The sequence below is a fragment of the Lepidochelys kempii genome, chromosome 4, assembly GCF_965140265.1.
Source record: "Lepidochelys kempii isolate rLepKem1 chromosome 4, rLepKem1.hap2, whole genome shotgun sequence".
In the NCBI taxonomy this organism is placed as follows: Eukaryota; Metazoa; Chordata; order Testudines; family Cheloniidae; genus Lepidochelys; species Lepidochelys kempii.
This window is the reverse complement of record NC_133259.1, coordinates 62,491,769-62,511,608: the sequence shown is the minus strand read 5'-3', so window position 1 is coordinate 62,511,608 and position 19,840 is coordinate 62,491,769. Positions and strand designations below refer to the sequence as shown.

The 19,840-nt window shown below is 43.2% G+C and overlaps 1 protein-coding gene across 3 annotated transcripts in view; it reads left to right on the top strand.

Moving 5' to 3' along the window:
• The first annotated feature begins 878 nt into the window (after positions 1 to 878).
• PPID (peptidylprolyl isomerase D) overlaps positions 879 to 19,840 on the top strand; it is a 31,592-nt gene continuing 12,630 nt past the window's right edge. The window contains exons 1-7 of one of the 3 annotated variants that reach the window (XM_073341474.1): positions 882 to 1,127; positions 4,498 to 4,638; positions 6,356 to 6,462; positions 9,965 to 10,153; positions 12,109 to 12,231; positions 13,786 to 13,892; positions 17,437 to 17,578. In XM_073341474.1, coding sequence (XP_073197575.1) covers positions 1,061 to 1,127; positions 4,498 to 4,638; positions 6,356 to 6,462; positions 9,965 to 10,153; positions 12,109 to 12,231; positions 13,786 to 13,892; positions 17,437 to 17,578 — 876 coding nt within the window. In that variant the 5' untranslated portion in view covers positions 882 to 1,060. Of the gene's footprint in view, positions 1,128 to 4,497; positions 4,639 to 6,355; positions 6,463 to 9,964; positions 10,154 to 12,108; positions 12,232 to 13,785; positions 13,893 to 17,436; positions 17,579 to 19,840 lie in introns of all 3 variants that reach the window. The other 2 variants (XM_073341473.1, XM_073341475.1) reach the window with 2 other exon arrangements.

Below are 19,840 nucleotides of genomic sequence, written 5' to 3'. Positions count from 1 at the left end.
CAGCAAAAGACATTTTATCTAGTTAATTTTAATTTGGAAACAGTAAAAAAAATTAAACCCAATATAAAGTTAAATACTTCAACATACAACCACCCAAAGGTTTCCTAGTATATTGTTTACTAGAAATTTGCAGTCTTACAATTTAAAGTCCATCAAGCTGCCCAAAACTGGAGAAAGGATCAAGGGCTAAAAAGTTGTCTCCAACTCCAGTCCTGCTTCCAGAAGAGGAGGAGGGAAATTTAGCCATGAATTGTGAGATACCCCCAACCACTTGCTTGTCATGTGCATGCTTACATTTGGTTCTTGTTTGGATTTTTTGTGTAGAAATCCCCTCCTGGCCTTTTAGATGTGACACAGTTTCAGCAGCATCTCTGTGTCCATGCAGGATATTAATATTGTTAGGAGTGCATGTCTTTACACTAGATTACTTTGTGACCTGGGGGCATCAAGGTGTCAATTGCCCCATGCTGGCAGAGAAATCAGGGACTGGTGGTCTCCTCAAACTGGCACAAGGGCCCAGATCCAAAAAGCCTAAATATCTTCGAGGCTGTGGGCCAATGTGACTGGCAGGAAATCTCAATGATTCAGTGAGCCAACGCACAAAAAGCAAAATCCTCTATCAGCAGAGGACGAGAAGCGCATCTACACGGGACGGGGTCCCCACGTCTCCCCCAGTTAGTCAGACTTAAGCAAGCGTGAGAAACGAAGGACACAGGGCACCCAGTGCAACGTTTGGTGTGTCCCGTCATGAGGTTACCCCCACGCCGCCCCTAAAATAGGGGGCTAGGAGCAGCAGCTGCCAAGATAGACGGACGCTACTCGCCTGCACCCTCGGTGCATCGGACAGGGAAGGCTCGTGTGCGGTCACATGGGCCCCTCTGGCTGCACGGTTCTCTGCGCCGACTAGCCCGGGAGAGGCTCACAGGCAGCAGCAGGGGGCGGGCCCGGGCCCGAGCCCAGCGGCCGCCGCTATTCTCCCGATCCCGGCGAAACGGAAGCCAAGTCAGTGCACGTGGCCGGGCGGGGAGGAGCGACCAGCGGAGCCGCCGGTAGCTGGAGCATGGCGCCCCCGTCCCCGGTCGCCAACCCCAGGGTCTTCTTCGATGTGGACGCCGGAGGCGAACGAGGTGCGTGAGGACATGGAAGGTTCCCGGGCAGGGAGGGCGCGAGAGGGCGGCGGCAGGTTGCGCTGGAGAACGGGCGCCAGACCCCGGGGAAGGCAGCTGGGCGGCCGCGGGGGCGGAGGGTTGTCGGCGGGCAGCCCCGCGGCAGCGCCCCCGGGGCTGCGGCTCGCCAGCCCCCTCCCCCGGAGGGCGGGGTAGACGGGAAGGGGCAGCGGCCGCGGTCCCTCCGCGCCTGGCCCGGGCACCCCGGCGGCCCTTGTGCCGCCCGCGCCCCCAAGCTGCTTTGTGCCTGTAGCGCGTCGGGCGGGGAGCGGAGGGGGGCTGGTCCCGCGAGCTTGCCGGGGGCTCCTGTAGGGCAGCCCCCTCGCCTCCGAGGAAGGGTTTGTGGCTGTCACTGTGCAGGGCCTGAGCGCTGCCAGCCCAGCCCAGCCCCCGGTCGCGGCCGGCGTGCTCCGGGGACAGCCCCGAGGGTCTCAAAATGTTCGGCTGCGTGTGGCGCCCTACCTGGCTACAGGCTTAAGGAAGGCAGGTTGACTTACAGCCGCCGCAGTAATTATTGTGGTGGTGGCGGATGGCCATGGTACCCTCCCTTCTTCTGGCCTTGGTGCGCAGCCTCACCAGGAGCGCTTCCAGTGACTGAAGAGGGGAGCCCAGCTGCCCCCCGCCCGTGCGGGCTTCTCACCTTCCCGCGCCCAGCTGGGAGTGGAGGGGCGCGCAGCTTAGCGCTGAGACCCAGCAGCAGCCCAGCTGGGGAGCCAGGAGCCTGCTTTCTTGTCAGTTTCAGGGCTCCCCGAAATGGACAAGGCAGCCAGTGTAAGGAATGCATAAATGACACACATACTGTGTCACCCTAACTACAGTGTACCAACATAAGCCTCTTGTGGAGGTCTTGGTGTAGTAGGGCACTTGCATTGGTGGGAGCAAGCCTGCAGTGTAGACACTTGACATAGGCCAGCATAAGCTGCGTTATGTCAGCCTAACTTGGGGTGGCCAACCTGTGGGTCCAGAGCCACATGCAGCTCTTCAGAAGTTAATATGTATCTGCTTGTATAGGCACCGACTCGGGGGCTGGAGCGACAGACGCCAACTTTCCAATGTGCCGGGGGGTGCTCACTGCTCAACCCCTGGTTCTGCCACAGGCCCTGCTCCCACTCCACCTCTTCCTGCCCCCTCCTCTGAGCCTGCCCTTTCCTTGCTCCTCCTCCCCCACCCGCTTACAGGCCACGAAACAGCTGATCAGCGGGGCCGCTGGTGGCGGGAGGCGCTGGGAGTGCGGTTGGAGGAGGTGATGGGGGGCTGCTGACATATTACTGTGGCTCTTTGGCAATGTACATTGGTAAATTCTGGCTCCTTCTCAGGCTCAGGTTGGCCACCCCTGACCTAACTCTTTAGTGTAGACCAAGCCTGGGCCACACAGGCAGCCAGCCAGCCAGCCAGCACTTACGTTCTGTACAGCTCTGAGTGAGACACATTGAATCCAGCAGCTTGCCAGCCATGATCTCAGACTGCTCTTCTCTGTACCAGACTTGGCTGATGTGATCCCTCACGTCCTGAACTTTCCCAAGCCCCTGTGCTGTGCAGCATTGAGAGGAATATAATGATCTGTTTGCTCCTTTAAAGAGACAAATCCCACCAGCTTGCCATATTCACTGGCATTAACGTTTACTGTCATTTAAACACCTTGCCGTTGGTTTAGATCAATAGTAAAACATGTTTATTAACAAAAGAAGATAGGCTTTTAAGTGAGTTCAAGAATAAAAGTTGGAAATGGTTATAAACAAATAAAAGTGAAAACACACATCTAAAAGTCTAAACCATAATTTAGCAAGGTACAGGCTTTGTTCAAGCAGGTACCTCATCTATAGTGAGATTCTAGAGACTTCAGTGCCCACCTTGGTTGAAGGACCTCTTTCCCAGCTTCCAAGAGCTCTGCTCCCATGTGTCTATCTAACGATGGACACAAAGATGGTTTCTGTCCTTGCTTATATCTTCCAGAGTGGCTGAAAACCAACCCTGCATGGCCACCCTGGTTTTCAGCCAAAATATTTTTGTTTTGATATTTCAGCAAAAGTAGTTATCTTCCATGGAAAATGACAATAAAAAAGAAAAAGCAGTTGAAATTTTCCATGGAAGCAAAACTCTATTTTCCCAACATGTTCTAACAAGAATACGTGCTGCACAAATCTGGTGCACTTTTAAGTCTATGTGAGTCCTGTGAGCATGTCCAAGGGCAGAATTTGAGTCGTATATACGTGTGGATTGTTTTCTAATAGTTTTTAGACACATCTGTCATGGTCTCCCCCTTAACCAGTTCATGGTGCCAGTTTTTCACTGACTGTATCTATGGCAGGAGTGGGCAAACTTTTTGGCCCGAGGGCCACATCTGGGTGGAGAAATTGCATGCAGGGCAGGGGGTTGGAGTGAGTGAGGGGTGTGTGGGGGGGTGTGGTGTGCAGAAAGGGGCTCGGGGCAAGGGGTTGGGGCAGAGGAGGATTGCAGAAGGTATGAGGGGGCTCAGGCAGGGGGTTGGGGTGCAGAAGTGGTGCAGGTTGCGGCAGGGGGCTCAGGGCAGGGAGTTGGGGTACAGGAGGGATGAGGGGTGCAGCAGGGGGCTCAGGGCAGGGAGTTGGGGTACAGGAGAGATGAGGGGTGCAGCAGGGGGCTCAGGGCAGGGAGTTGTGGTGCCAGGTGCAGGAGGGGCTTGGGCTCCAGTCCAGCGCTGCTTACCTGGAGTGGCTCCGGGGTGGCAATGGTGTGCACTGGTGCCAGGGCAGGCTCCCTGCCTGCCCTGGCCCTGCGCCGCTCCCAGAAGCAGCCAGCACCATGTCCCTATGGCCCCTTAGTGCGCAGCCCTTGCCTGTGGGTACCTCCCCCGAAGCTCCCATTGGCCACGGTTCCCCATTCCCAGCCAGTGGGAGCTGCGGGGGGCAGTACCTGGAAGCGAGGGCAGTGCACGGAGCCCTCTCCTTCTCCCCCCGCCCCCACCCCCCCGCGCCTTGGGGCCACAGGGACATGGTGCTGGCTGCTTCTGGGAATGGTGCGAGGCCCGCGGCGCCATAGGGGTGGCAATGCCGCAGGGCATAGTTTGCCCACCCCAATCTATGATAACAAACATTGTAGCTGTAATTCACTAGCTCTATCCATGGTAGCAGTAGGAGGGATATGGAAAATTGTATATTTTAAGGATTAGATTAGTTTAACAATGGCTTAAATACTGTTAATTCAATCATTAATTCCCCCCCTGCTCTCCACTCCTCTTCCACACTTACAGATCTGCTATATAAACATGTTTGTCTTGAGATGCTGGGCTCCTCCACTTGTTTTTCAGGATTGGACTGAAATGTGTGTGCACTCTTTCTCTCTCATATTCCAGTTGGTCGAATTGTCTTAGAATTGTTTGCAGATGTTGTGCCCAAAACTGCTGAAAATTTTCGTGCACTATGTACAGGAGAAAAAGGGATAGGGCCTACAACTGGAAAGCCTCTTCATTATAAAGGATGCCCTTTCCATAGAAGTAAGTTTGAATCATCTTTATTTTGTTGTTGTTTTCCCATTTTCTGTTTAAGTTGCATAATATTAACAGTTGACTTCAAGTATTTTAAAACCAGTTTGATTTCAATATTGGGCGGGTAGGGGTGTGTGTGGATTTCTAACAGTGATCAATACTTAAGTTATGGGCTGATATGGCTTTCATGGAACTCAGGGAGAGTTTTCTTGGACTTTCAATATTTAAATCCTTTTGAGTTAGTGATTTAGAAAGGAAAAAAAGAAAACGCAGAGCCAAGCTACAGTAGAAATATTAAAAGTGATTTAGCATAACATATGGTATTTCTAAAATGAACTCATTAGCTATTTTGGTTTAATATAAGAGTTTTCAGTTCAGAAAAGTAATGGATTCGAGAATAGTAGAAATGCATTATTTATCCCTCTTTATTTTATCTTCTGTCTACCTTGACCATGTTTTTGTAGAGAGTGCATCAATAGCTGGTCGTAGGCTTGCTCCAATGGCAGTAGTACAGCTGTGGGAGTCTTTCCACTGACTTCATTGGGCTTTGGGTACGACCCAGTGTGAGCAAGGGATTTTCTTTGCTGCTGCTTACTCGTGTTTTTCTCCACAACAGCTGGTAGTGGAGGATATTAGGAAGGATTTTTATTTGTGGACTTTTTGTGGGTTTTGTGTGTACATGTTATGCTTTTCTAGAACATCCCACAGTCAATGCTGTAGGCTTCCTAATATGAAACTGCATTATAATAAATAAGAAATCATTAGTTGATGTGAAAAAAAAAATTTTTTATCCCAGCTTGCTCTGTTGTAATTGTGGACTTTTCTTCATATGTTGAGGAACTAGACTATTAAAGCTTTGGAAAATACATTGCTCTAAAACAATTATTATACTCTGGGACATAAGATTTTTGAAGTTATTAATTTTATTTTTTAACTGTCATCCAAGAATCTCAAAGTGCTTTATGAAAATGGGATAATAATTCTTTACTCATGTTACAGATGGAGAAATTGAGACTCAGGGAAGTAAAATAGCTCACTCAAAGTCACGCTATCCGTGACAATCTGGAATAGAAACTAGGCCTTCTGACACCCTGACCCTTGTACTTTCACTTAGGTGATGCTGTTTGACATTTGCAGATATAAATGATTCATTTAATGAACTATTTTATTGAGAGTGATAAATAGGTTAAATGGTTTTCCTGTTGAGGTGTGAGAATCAAGTGTTGTTCAAAAAGCTGAAAATGGATAATTCGAGGGAATCTGATAACTAAGAAATCTTGTTCACTTTTGTTTGGGTATAACTGACTCGCCTGACTGTTTTGCTGATCATGATTCCCTCTCTACAGTACTCTCAAAATTACACTTCTGTTGCCCGTCCTTCTCTTGCGTAAAATAATTGTAAAAATATGTAGGATGTAGATGCAAGTTATCATCAAACCATGCTATATACTAAGGATATATGGCTTATTTCTGGTATTGCACAATTATGTGCCTAGTGAGAAATTTGATTGATTGTTAGCCATTTTGCTTTTTCTATATTAAGCCACAAGAAGTTGTGAATTTCTGGTTGTAACTATGGAAGTGTTCAGGGGATTCTTGCTCATATAAGAAAGGAATTAAGGCTCATGTTGATGAAGTGGGGTTGGTCTTCACCCTTGAATGTAATCCTGCTTAACATTCTTCCTGCTTTGACACCATCTCTTATGACTCATTTTCTACTTAATAGTTATTAAGAAATTCATGATCCAGGGTGGAGACTTCTCAAATCAAAATGGCACAGGTGGAGAAAGTATATATGGAGAAAAATTCGAAGATGAAAACTTTCATTATAAGGTAAAGTAGTTAAAAATGCTAAATGGAATCAGGTTTTGAAATTAGGGTGGTTTGGTTCTTATTACTCCAGTGGAATCTTAGTACACGTATTATGATCCATGATGATGATGTCGGTCTATGAGGAGGTGAAGAAAGTTGTAGGAGCTTTACCTGTAAAATATTTCCGTTTTAGGGGAAAGACTATCACTCCTACAAAACAAGGGCAGCAGCACTTTAAATTCTCTTCATAATTTTAAAAATCATGAACAAAATGACATAATTAAATTGTGCAGTGTGTACCTTGGCTGAAGGAGAGGAAATATTCCATAATAAAATTATTGCATTGAATATTAGAGGAACTTTATTTCTGGAGCAAAATTTCATATACAGTGGTTTTGAATTAAATAAATCCTATGGGTTTTGTCATCATATATTTGTGATTTTAAAACAAGGGATTTCTCGCATTTAATCTTGTAAATTCAGAAGGAGGAATCTGTTGCATCACATCTTTTCCATTTTTCCGTAAATACTGGATTAATGTCGTCTTTGCAGAATCCAGCAGAAGCAAAATTTAGGCAGGTTGAGAGAAAGTATTTACTTCCATGCAAATATCTTCCATAACAGGAAAAGAAACATTAATAAAGACTATTTTATATTCATGTTTTTGCACTCCTAAGTTTGCGTTAGTTGGAAAGTCTTGCTGTAAAGAAAACTTTAAGTGTCTGTGGGTGTGGATTCCATTATAGGTGCACCTGCAGCTCATGCATGCAAGATGGGATTTTTTTAAATAGAAGTTTCCATGGGGGGCCATGCTTACACCCAGTGTCTTCTCATGCTCCTGTGCAAGAACATAAAGGGTAGCATGACCATGACCCTCACTCAACTCCTTCTTACTACCTGTGACAAAGAGATGGAAGTCAGCAAGTGTCTGCCCCACTACTCCTAAGCTTCAAACTCGTTCCTTTTCAAACTTTTTGGTGAAGAAAAAGAGAAGAAGAGACCCCATCTACACCTCCCCATACAGCAGGGCTAGGCACCCTGAACCTACTGGTCTGGTGGATTCCAAATCATCCAGCTGAAACCCTTCCTGGCCTGTGACAGACTTACCTTACTGGTCGAAGGACACAGTAAATGACTGTTCTGTTGAGGGGAAAGTCGCATCCCCAATAAATATGTGCCATGCTAATTTTTCTCCTCAAGGACTTGCAAGTTGAGGGATGTACAGCTGTAACTGCACCTACTCGAACAATTGATAAATGCCACCGTGGAGCCTACCACAGTTCCAAAGAATGGGAAGGTTCATCTTCAGCGAGTGCTCCATTGAGTAGACACTACTCCACAGCATCAAGCAGCGACAGGAAAGAAAACAGTCAAAAACTGTGCCAACCACATTGGCATTAGGGCCATCGACATTGGCACCAATAACTTTATTGGACTGCGGCTGGTTGACTCAGCACTGCCAAATAGAAGAGTTTCTCAATATGGGCAGCTCAACCCCAGTCTTGATACCAGAGATCCATGATACTTACTGCACCTCAGATAAGCCAGTCTCTCTCAACTCCTTTAAAATCCACCTTAGTGATTTCAGCTTGTCACCTGCTGGAGCAAATCCTGCTCTGTCTTCTCTCACCCCATGGTATCAGTTCCTTAAAGGGCTACTATGCAATTCCCCACCAAACAGAGGATGCATTTGAGCATCTGTCAGTATTCTCCCTATGTTACCTCACTCTGAAGATGATCTTCCTAGTCGCTATCACTTGAGCCAGCAAAGTGACTGGCGCTTCAGGCTGAATCTCCCTGTATAACATTCCATAGGGACAAGGTGGTGCTAAAACCTCATCTGAAATTCATCCTTAAGGTGATGTCAGAATTTCCATCTGAACCAATTCTATCAAGCTACTTGTCTTCTTCCTGAAAGCACATTTGGCACCAGTTGAAAAGAATTGCACATACTGGATGTGTCCAGGACTCTGCTTTTTTCACTGACAGGACCAAAGCATTCAGACATCCCCCTCCTGGTATGTTTCTGGTAAGAGGTGTTCCAAAGGTCAAGCCATTTCATCACAAGATATTAAAATGGATTACTCGGTGCATTTCTTTGTATTACCAGTCAACTGTTGTACCTCTCCCACCAAACATACAAACTCACTCCATCAGAACTCAAGTGACATCTTCTGCCTGTTTCAGAAGTTTGCCAGTATCAGAGATCTACAAAGCAGCAACATGGACCTTTGTCAAACACTGTGCTTCAAACTTAGCTACTAGGTCAGTTGCCAAGTTCAGGAGGACAGTCAGTATTCTACTGAGGCAGCTGAAACTCCTAATTTCCATCATCCTGAAGGGATACTGCTTGCCGGCCACCTACTGTTGGACCCATATTAACACATACTCCAAGAAGAAAGAAATGGTACTTACACTACAGTAACTGTGATTCTTTGAGGATGTTCTTTTGAGGCCAGTGTGGATCCCATGACGTGCTTTCCAGAGTCCTCATCTACCATGGGCTTTGAAGTGTGAGGAACTTGAGGGAGGGTTGCGGATGTCCAACCCTTTTTGTCCTCATACTGGAGCACAAGGAGCCACAGGTCACATGTATAACTTTGCAAGACAGTGGTATAAAAATCAATCTGACATACATGAAGTGCACATGCACCTACTGTGAGATCCAGAGCAACTATGACTTCTTGAAGAAGCACGGCTTCTGTAGGGTAAGCATCCATTCTTTTGTAGAAGACTTGAGTAAAGCCTATGTCGCAAAGACTTATGCAGAAGACTTGAGCAAAGCCTATATTTCCAAAAAACATGAAACTTTTTGGCTGTGATTTAGAAAAAAGTATTAAAGAGAAAAAATCTGGATGGTGAAGCAAAATAATCCATGTGCTTACTTACAAGGAGTCAAAAGAATTGTAGGGGAAAAGTGTGTGATTATACAGCAATAAGTTTTAAATTATAAGGCCTCAGTCTTGCAAACAGCATGGAAGTAACTCAGTTCACGTGAATAGGTGCATTAAGGTTAATGAGACTACTCATGTAAAATAAGTAATGCACAAGTGTTTGATGGATAGGGTTTCAGAAAGTATTTAACAATTTCCTATTAATTGCATTATTACTGAGTCAGTTACTGTATCTTGTTTTTTTAAATGGGACACAGAGAGCTGGTTTTAATGTCAGGAGATCACATCAGGCACCCCTCAACTGATTTCTCAAGTTTTGGTGTTTAGACAGCATGGAACTGACTGATGCAATTAAACAGCCAATGCAACATTTCTTGTTAACTGATTGGGTAGTGTCAAGTCACTAAGCTTGCTTGCCACCAACTATGGGAAATACAATAAAGACAACTGTCCTCTGATGTCAGGGAAGATGAAGCCAGTTGCAAATTATGTGTGGTCCTCAGGCCCCTTGCAGGTTGTCAATGTGGGCTTATTTGGGGTACACTGGATGTCCTGGTAGTATATCACTGTAACCTTGTAGAATAATCATATCTTACTTATATTTGCTTTGATGGCATTTTCTCGTACAGCATGATCGGGCAGGGCTGCTGAGCATGGCAAATGCAGGACCCAATACAAATGGCTCTCAGTTCTTTATCACAACAGTGCCAACCCCTCACCTGGATGGGAAACATGTGGTGTTTGGCCAAGTGATCAAAGGAATGGGTGTTGCTAAAATACTAGAAAATGTTGACGTGAATGGAGAAAAACCTGCAAAGGTAAGATCAGGACATCTAGGAGGACGCTTGTTCCATTATATGGTGCCTTCTGTGAGAACTGTTTTAGTATTCTGTGAGAATTAATTTTAGTTCTGTTTTTCAGTATGATTCAAAATTGGTTTGCTTTTGTTAGAGCAAAACTAGAAAAAGTTTTTCTGAGCTTTGTCTCGCAGAACATATAACATTTTCAGATTAGTTTTTGTCTTCCATTGTGAAAATGACTTCCAGGCTAAAAGTCACAGGATTGGTAAAGCCGTTTACTAATTCTAAATAAAATATTTAGATCAAAGAAAGTATTAAAAACTGGGAAAGGGGAAAAAATATTTTGTAGTTAATTATTCTTGATACTCTACATGTGTAAAACTCCTACAAATGTTAACTAGTTATTACTAATCAATTTTCACATCGCCTTTGGAAATGAGGGAGGAATGTAATGTCTCTGCACATTGAAGGTATGAGAAACTGAAACCTGTATAAATGAAGTTGTGACTTGCCAAAGGTTGCAAAAGGAGTTAGTGTTAGAGCTGGGTAGAACTGGAGTTCTTGGTTCCCATCCTGTGCTTAGAGGACAGGTACGGGGGGTGTCTAGCACAGGTCTAACACAGGAGCAGGCAAACTTTTTGGCCTGAGGGCTGTATTGTGTTTCTGAAATTGTATGGCGGGCTGGTTAGGGGAGGCTGTGCCTCCCTAAACAGCCAGGCATGGCCCAGCCCCTTGGGACTCCTGCCCCATCCAACCCACCCTATTCTCTGATGGTCCCCTGGGGATCCCTGCCCCAAACTGCCCCCCACCGCCCCATCCAACCCCCCCCTCTCCGTCCTGACTGCTTTCCTGGGACCCCTGACTGCCCTGACCCTTATCCACAAGCTGGTCCCTGACCACCCCCTGAACTCCCCTCCTCTCTATCCAACTCCCGCCTGACCCCTTACCGCGCTGCCTGGAGCACCGATGGCTGCCTGCGTGGCTGCACCAGGACAGGCAGCCGTGCTGCACAGCACAGAGCACCGGTCAGGCTGCGGCTCTGCAGCTGCACTGTCCCAGGAGCTCGCGGCCCTGCCGCCCAGAGCATTGCACCTGCGGTGCACTAAGCTGAGGCTGCGGGGAAGGGGGAACCATGGGGGAGGGGCTAGGGACTAGCCTCTCGGGCCAGGAGCTCAGGGGCCGGGAAGGACAGGCCCACGAGCCATAGTTTGCCCACTTCTGGTCTAACAGTATTGAGCAAACAGTTTAATTAGTACATTTAACATGGCTATGTTAGAAGATTAATGGCTCTTTGTCAAACATAAAATATGACCAATTATTTTTCATCATCAACATCTCCTCCATAATATCTGAAAAATTACCCTTGTTGTTGGAAAGGAAAGCATGTATTTTGCTTCATTTTGCTACCACGCTATAAAACCTAAAAACACACATGCTTTTCCTTTCATGTGTGGTAGCAAAGATGAGCAATTCAGTCATTCCTAGTGTAATGGCTTCTTGTGGTGTGATCCTGCTAGATTTTTACAAGCTAAGTGGTCTAAGCTTTGGTTGATGCTTCCAAGAAACAGAGCAGCAACAGGAAGCGGTAGTGAATTAATGTGTGTGTCACCCTTCCACATATGGCCTTGTCTTCTTCACTGCTATAATAAGTGGGTTTTTCTACCTCAGTATCTAACATGCATGAGCTATCCTGAGGTAAAAACACAGTGAAAATTAGGCAATTTAGTTTTACTATGGGGTAAATAGCCCTATACTCCCTCCAGTGGTTGAACTTGATGAGTTTACCTTGCAGTAAAGCTGAAAATGAAGTTTCATAAGGATAGTTAGAAGCAGCTGAAGTAGGCTTCTGAAATCTGTAGTTTGGGAGTGACAGGAAGACACTTTCACCGATCTTTTGGCAATACAAAAGAACTAAAGCTTTCCGATTAGTGAATAGCAACATTGCATATTGTACGCCTCCTGTTTTTTTACAGTTGTGCATTATTGCAGAATGTGGAGAGCTGAAGGAAGGCGATAACTGGGGGATCTCCCCAGTGGATGGCTCTGGTGATACTCACCCAGATTTCCCTGAAGATTCAGATGTAGATTTAAAAGATGTAAGTCGTTTTTCTTTGAAGATAATTATTTTTCCTGTGCAATGATGACATTTACATAACCTGAGATATATGGTGGTTGTTGTCAGGTTCACCAGACTTGAGTTTATTTTTAAGAAGTCTGTTAGGGTAGGTTAGAGGTAATAATGAGGAATTTTGTGATACTTCTTTTAGCTGCTCTTGTTAATGCTAACTATGATTTATTTTTTCCAGTGCACGTAAGGCTAAAAACAAAACCTTCCACTTAGAAGGGTTTTTTTCTGTTCTTCCTTTACATCTGCTACTCAGTTCTTCATTGTGGTACTGTAGTGACAAGTTTCCAGAGGCATAATTTATATAGGATTTCATAGTATTAATATCATCCTCTGGAGATTTTTATTTAGTTCCTTTCCATAGTTAGAAAATCATCTCATTACCACATTTTTCACCCACAAAGCAATTTCTAGGCATGCCCTGTGTAGACAGACAACACTGCCATCGTATTTGGCAGGCAGTTAACCATCAGCCTTACTTTATGGATCTAGAAGTGGTTTGAGGGAAAGACAGAAGTGTGTTAGTAGTTGATTGTTAGTTGGAAGGCCGATGCAGATCAAGTATCTGTGCCTTGAACTGTGGGAAATAAAAGACAAAATACTCTCGGGAATGAGAAGTTCTTGGTTATATACCTACATCACTAACACAAATCTGATTTTTTTATGGGTACAGCCAAAGCTTCTGTTTACCTGATCCTGGATTAAGGAGGAATGAATGTTCATTCATGTAACTGCATTTAGGGGGAAACAATTAGATTAGTGATCGCATGTTCTCTATTGCTGTTATGTTTTGTTCTCTTGAAGTCAGTCCCCCTGATCCTAGAGGATAGGTCCACTAATGGCTATTAGACAAGATGGTCTGGGACGCAATCCCATGCTCTGGGTGTCCCTAAAGCCCTAACTGCCAGAAGCTGGGACTAGCCGACAAGAGATGGATCACTCAATAATAGCCCTGTTCTGTTCATTCCCTCTGAAGCATCTGGCACTGGCCACTGTCAGACGACAGACCAATGGTCTATCCGGACCAATATCCTGACCCAGAATGGCCATTCTTATGGTCTTATCCTCGTGTACAACTCAATGGGAGTTTCATACCATTGATCAAGGAGAATGTGTTGCTCATATAATAGAATATTATAACAGTTGTTTGAATATAGTTTAATTTCAAAATTTGTGTTGTTTGGTGCATTCTGGCAATCTTTGAAAGAGAATTGACTTGGGATCCTACTGTTAAATATTAAGCAGTCCAAAGACTTGTTGCAACTTGGTATAAATTACATAATTTAATACGGGTTTCAGAGTAACAGCCGTGTTAGTCTGTATTCGCAAAAAGAAAAGGAGTACTTGTGGCACCTTAGAGACTAACCAATTTATTTGAGCATGAGCTTTCGTGAGCTACAGCTCACTTCATCGAAAGCTCATGCTCAAATAAATTGGTTAGTCTCTAAGGTGCCACAAGTACTCCTTTTCTTTTTGATAATTTAATACTTACATTGTATAGGATTTTTTCTCTTCTTCTCAATAGATTGACAAGATTGTTTCCATAGCAGAAGATATAAAGAATATAGGAAATACTTTCTTCAAAACACAGAACTGGGCAATGGCAACTAAAAAGTACACTAAAGGCTTAAGGTAAGAGTTCCTGCTGCAGAAACCAAGGTGAGGCATTCTAATTAAATGTCCCTAGATTTGAATATTGACAGGGGGCTTAACGGTTGGCATAAGAACATAAGAGCTTCCATACTGGGTCAGACCGTGGTATATCTTGTCACAGTGATCCCTACCAAAGCTTTGGTGGGAGTATACCAGAACAGGACAATTATGGAGCGATCTACCCCTGGCGTCTACTCCCGGCTTCTTGGTAGTCAGAGGTTTACGGTTGTCCCGAGCATACAGTTGTATCCCTGATCGTTTTGGCTAATAGCCATTGATGGGCCTATCCTCCGTGAACGTATCCAGTTCTTTTTTTAATCCAGTTATGCTTTTAGGCATCACAACATCCCATGATAATGAGTTCCACAATTTAATCGTGCGTTGTGTGAAATTCCTCGTTTTTATTAAAGCTGCAGCCTATTAATTTCATTGGGTGACACATATTTTTGTATTGTAAGAAAGGGTAAATAACACTTCCCTATTCATACTTTCCATGATTTTATAGACTTCTCTTATCTCCTTTAGTTGTCTCTCTTGTAAGGTGAACAGTCCTTATCTTTTTTGGTCTCCATACCCACTGTTTCATACCCTCCATAGCCGTTCCATACCCTTGATCATCTTTGTTGTTCTTCCCTGAACCTTGTCAGTTCCACTATTTTTTTTGTTTTGAGATGGGATGACCAGGACTGGACACAGCATTCATGGTGTGGGAGCATCATGCATTTATATGGTGGCATTGTGATATTTACTGTCTTATTTTCTATCCTTTCCCTATTACTTCTTAATATACTGTTAGCCTTTTTGACTGTGGCTGTGTATTGAGTGGAAGTTTTCAGAGAACTATCCAGAGTGACTCCAACATCTCTTTCTTCAGTGGTAACAGCTAATTTAGAACCCAATGTATATGAATAGTTGGGATTATTTTTTGCATTTATCAGAGTTGAATTTCATCTGCCATTTTGTTGCCCAGTCACCCAGTTTTGTGAGATCTCTCTAGCTCCTTGCACTCTACTTTGGACTTAACTATGTTGAATAATTTTGTATCATCCTTACACTTTTGCCACTTTGTTCACTCCTCTTTTCCAGATCATTAATGAACATGTTGAACAGAACAGGTTCCGGTACAGATCCTTTGGGGAGCCCCACTGTTCACCTCTCCATTGTGAAAACTGACCACATATTCCTACCATTTGTTTCCTCTCTTTCAGCCAGTTACTGATCCATGAGAACATTGTCCCTCTTATCCCATGGCTTCTTAATTTCCTTAAGAGCCTTTGGTGCCGGACATTGTCAAAGGCTTTCTGAAAAGCAAGAACACTGTATTGACTGGATCAACCTTATCCATGCTTGTTGACTCCCTCTAAGAATTCTAATAGATTGAGGCATGATTTCCCTTTACAAAAGCCATGTTGACTCTTTCTCAACAAACCATGTTTGTGTGTCTGATAATTCTGTTCTGTACTATCGTTTCTACCAATTTATCTGCTACTGAATTTAGGCTCATCAACCTGTAATTACCGGGATTGCCTCTGCAGCCCTTTTTAAAAAGTGGTGTTACATGAGCTACTACCTTCCAGTCATCTGGTACAGAGGCTGATTTCAAGATAGTTGACATAGTATAGTTAGTAGTTCTGCATATTCATGTTTGAGTTCCTTCATAACTCTTCAGGGAATACCATCTCTTCCAGGTGACTTATTCCTGTTTATCAGGTTGTTCTAAAACCTTTTTTATTGACACATCAATTTGGGGCAGAGCATTCAACTGCAGAATTAATTTCCTTCCCCATCTCCAGCATGCTGGGTTTTTTTAGTGTTTTGTATAGCATCCATTGCTGCAGTATTCAAACATTTCACAACTAAACTGGATCTGCTTAGCTAAGTCCCTAATGAATTTCAGTGATCTCTGCTCTCTTCTGTTCTTTGATTACAGGAAGCTCTGACTGAATTGAACATATGTGAAATCATGTTTTGTTTTGTTTTTTAAAAAGTAAATCTTGTGATGATGGAAACACTGTTCCAAAGAGGAAGGTCTTAGAATGTGTGTCTTAGAAATAGATGAATGGTGGAGTAGTCAGATTTCTTCTGTAGGATTATTTTATTGCCAGGCTGATCTCCTTACGTCATCTGATTATGCTTCCACCTTGCCTTTGTCAACTGCATTATCTCAGAAGATCTCAACTATCTTTGTGGTTCGTGCATAGAGATGAAGTCACTGATGTAGTTGAGTCCTGACTTTGAAGTTCAAAAACCGAGCCTTGAACTGGCTATGACAAGCGTTGCAACTGCATGCAGTATCTTGAGGGGAAACATATTGTATTAGGCTCCTGTATCACTGTGGGCCAGGGTTTGTATTTATGATTGCATTTTACTCCAAGAAGAAGGCTGCCACAGCTCTTCAGGAACTAAAACAGTGGGGGTCATTAAGGAGAATCACTCAAGTTGTAATCACCTCCAGAGAGGTACTACATCCTTTGGAGGTTTGCATATTTTGATTCAATCTGGGTTTCCAGTCTTGGAAGACAGGGCTTTTGGCATAAAAAGGCTGTGTTTAAACTGATGCATGGCCTTCTTTCTGATCCAGCAAACGGACAGGATCATCTGTCCAAGGGAGGCCCCACAACCCTTGCAGAAGGGTTGGAAGGACTTTGACTCGCTAAGGCCCCATAAGACTGATGGGTGACCTCCGGTAAGCTTTTAGCATGCACATAGGCATTTTCACTTTTTGTCTTCTCTGTAATGCTTTCACCTTAAGAATAAATGTGCTTGCTTCAAAAGAAACATGTGGTAACTTGTAACTGCTGGCAAATACAATGTGCAGAGCCAGTGGAGAGAAAGAAATAGCCTTTAGGTAGACTGGCTTGCTTGCCCTGTACTGTGATATCTCAGGGAGCTGTGCAGCCTTAAAACCCCAGTCAGAAGAGAGTGAAACAAGGGTTCCTGCCCAGGGACTGGTGCTGGCTGGAGACCTCAGACTTGGCTGGGAATTCCTGGAGTGGACTACAGAGCTGGGTGGGAGAGATGCAGGTGCAGTTTCTTCAAAACTATGACACTAGCATCACAAGGAAATGGGAATTATACCCCTCCTCTTTTCTCTCCACTAATTTTCTTATGGCAGTCTTGTTTGTTGAAGGTAAATGACTGCATTTTGCAAACTCTGCAGCTTATATTGTTTACCTGTACAGTTTCAAGTACAACGAGTTAAAATAATTCAGGTAGTGTAGCCAAATACTTGGAGAGGAGGAAGGGGCAATGTTGTGTAAAAGATGATTATTTAAAATTGTGGTGTGTTTTTTTTTTTTTTGTACAGCCAATTGTAGGACGCATAAGTTCAGTTTAATTCTTTTATATAACCATATAATGGGCATGGATGTTTAGAAATAGTAAACTAAGGTGGATAAGAGTTCATGTGACTGGTAGTTCTTGCATATACTTTCAGCAAGATAGCAAAGGGCAGAAAAAAGTTAATGTTGCAAGTTACAGTATATACACTAATACATACAATTTGTAAATTTGTTTTGTGCAGGTATGTGGAAGCTTCTAAAGCCATAGTGGAGGAATCAAATACAGCAAAGTTTAATCCTACTGCCTTGATCTGCCTTTTAAATATTGCTGCTTGTAAACTGAAGGTGTCAGACTGGCAGGGAGCTATTGAAAGTTGTTGTGAGGTAAGCTAAATTTCATCTTTTGATTAGTAGAAAGTGATTTGGAAAATAAAGACAAGACTAAAAGCCTTTTTTCAAAATCAGGTTTGGCGAGGCTCATTTTCCTATAATAAATTAAAGGAAGATAGGCAAGGCTTTAGTGCAAACCACTTTTAATATACAAATTAACTCATTTTTGGCAGGCTGTTTACTTGTTCAGAAAAAATAGTAGTGGAGTCAATCAGTAATATTTCAGAATACAAGTTATTATTTATTGGAGCTAAATGCAAGCTGTGCATTTTCTGGGAGCACTCTTACTTTGTATAGAACAATAGATTACATTATCTTTCAGAAACAAGGAACCTTTTTATAAATGTGTAGCATTCAGCAAGCTTTACCCTCACTCTTTGAATCAGATTTCTAGTTTTATTTTAACAGGTTAATTGTAATGAATGGATAACTTTGGCTAAATGGTAAAGGGAAGGCAGCAATTAGAAATGAAAAGGCAATATAACCAATTGAAAACGGGGAAAATAGCAAACTGATGTAAACTGGAAGCGAAGTGCAGACATTAGACAAGAGAGAACAGAGGAATTCAAAGGCTAAGGCCAAATAGGAGTTAAGTTTTAGGAACAAAGGAACACCTAGCAACAGTTATAAGCCCATAACTATTTGGAGCTCAAATTGATGATGATGATGATGAAAAAAGGCAGAAGTGTTCAGTAACTGTTACATATATGGAGAAAAAAGCAGAATGATGTACTCCTCACATAAAGATGAGGTATTTTCCAGACCATTAATAATTGAGGGTGTTAGACAAATTTTAGTAGGTTATTTTTATTGGTCCAATAAAAGATATTTCCTCACCCACCTTTTCTCTAACATTACTGCAGATAAACACTTTGAAATCAGCAGGCCCAGATAACTTGCACTCAAGCTGAAAGAGTCAGCTGAGGCAATCTCTGGTCAGCTGGTCACTTGATAAATCTTGGATTGCCAGGGAAATTCCAGAAGATTGGAAGAATGCCAAAATTTAAAACAGGCAAACAGGATGAGCCAGGTAACTGTAAGCCAGCTTGTCTGACATCAGTCCTGCACAAAAGAATAGAAGAGCTGATAAAGGATTCAATTGATAATAAATTTAAAGGATAGAAGTAGAATTAATGCCAGTCAGTATGATTTTCTTGTCAAACAAATCTGATTTCATGCTTTGAGATTACAAATTTGGTTGATAAATGTAACTACATAAATGTAATAAACTTTTGTAAGGCATTTGACTTAATACCACATGACATTCTGGTTTAAGAATTAGCAATTTAAAAATCAAAGCAAACATTAAACAGACTAAACTGTCGAGCTAACACATCTCAAAGTAGCTGTCAATAGGGAATCATCATCAAAGGAGGGAGTTTCTAGTGGGATTCCATATGGCTCGGTGCCAAGCCTGATGCTAGTCAATATTTCCATCAATGATCTGGAAGTTAATATAAAATTGTTGCTGATTAAAATTTGCAGATGAGACAGATTAGCAAAATGGTAAATGATGAGGACAGGGTAGTCCTACAGAGCAATTTGGATTGCTTGTAAGCTATCCCCATTAAAAATTTAATATTGCCAAATGAAAAACTATACATCAAGAAATAAAGAATGAGGGGCTGTATCCTGGAAAGAGACTCTGGAACAGATTTTAGGTGTTACAGGGAACAAACAATGCAGCACTGAGCTCCTGGTATGATGCAGTGGCAAAAAGAACTAATGTGATCCTTCGATGGTACAAACAGGAGCAGTCGGAGTAAAAAGGGGTTTTACTTTCATATGTGGCATTGGTGAGAATGATACTGGAATATTTCACTCAGTTCTGCAGTCCACATTTTTAAAAAACACTGAAAAATTGGAGGGGGTGCAGAAAAGAGACACGAGAATGATTTGAGGATGTGAGTTTTGTTTATCAAAATGATTGAGAGGTGATTTGATCAGTGTACAAGTAGCTTGCGGGGGAGAAAATAATGAGTACTAAAGTGAGTACTTTAATCTAGCTGAGAAAAGCTGAAAGATTAAACCAGACAAATACAAATGAGAAATAAGGTCCAAATTATTAATAGAAGATGATTAACCATTAGAACAAACTACCAAGGGAATTGGTGGATTCTCCATCCTTTGATGTCTTAAAAATAAAAACTGTATACCTTTCTAGCCAATCAAGTAATTAGACTCACTGCAGGGGTAACTGGGTGGAATTTAGTGGCCTGAATTATTCAGGAGATCAGACTGGATGGTTTAATGGTC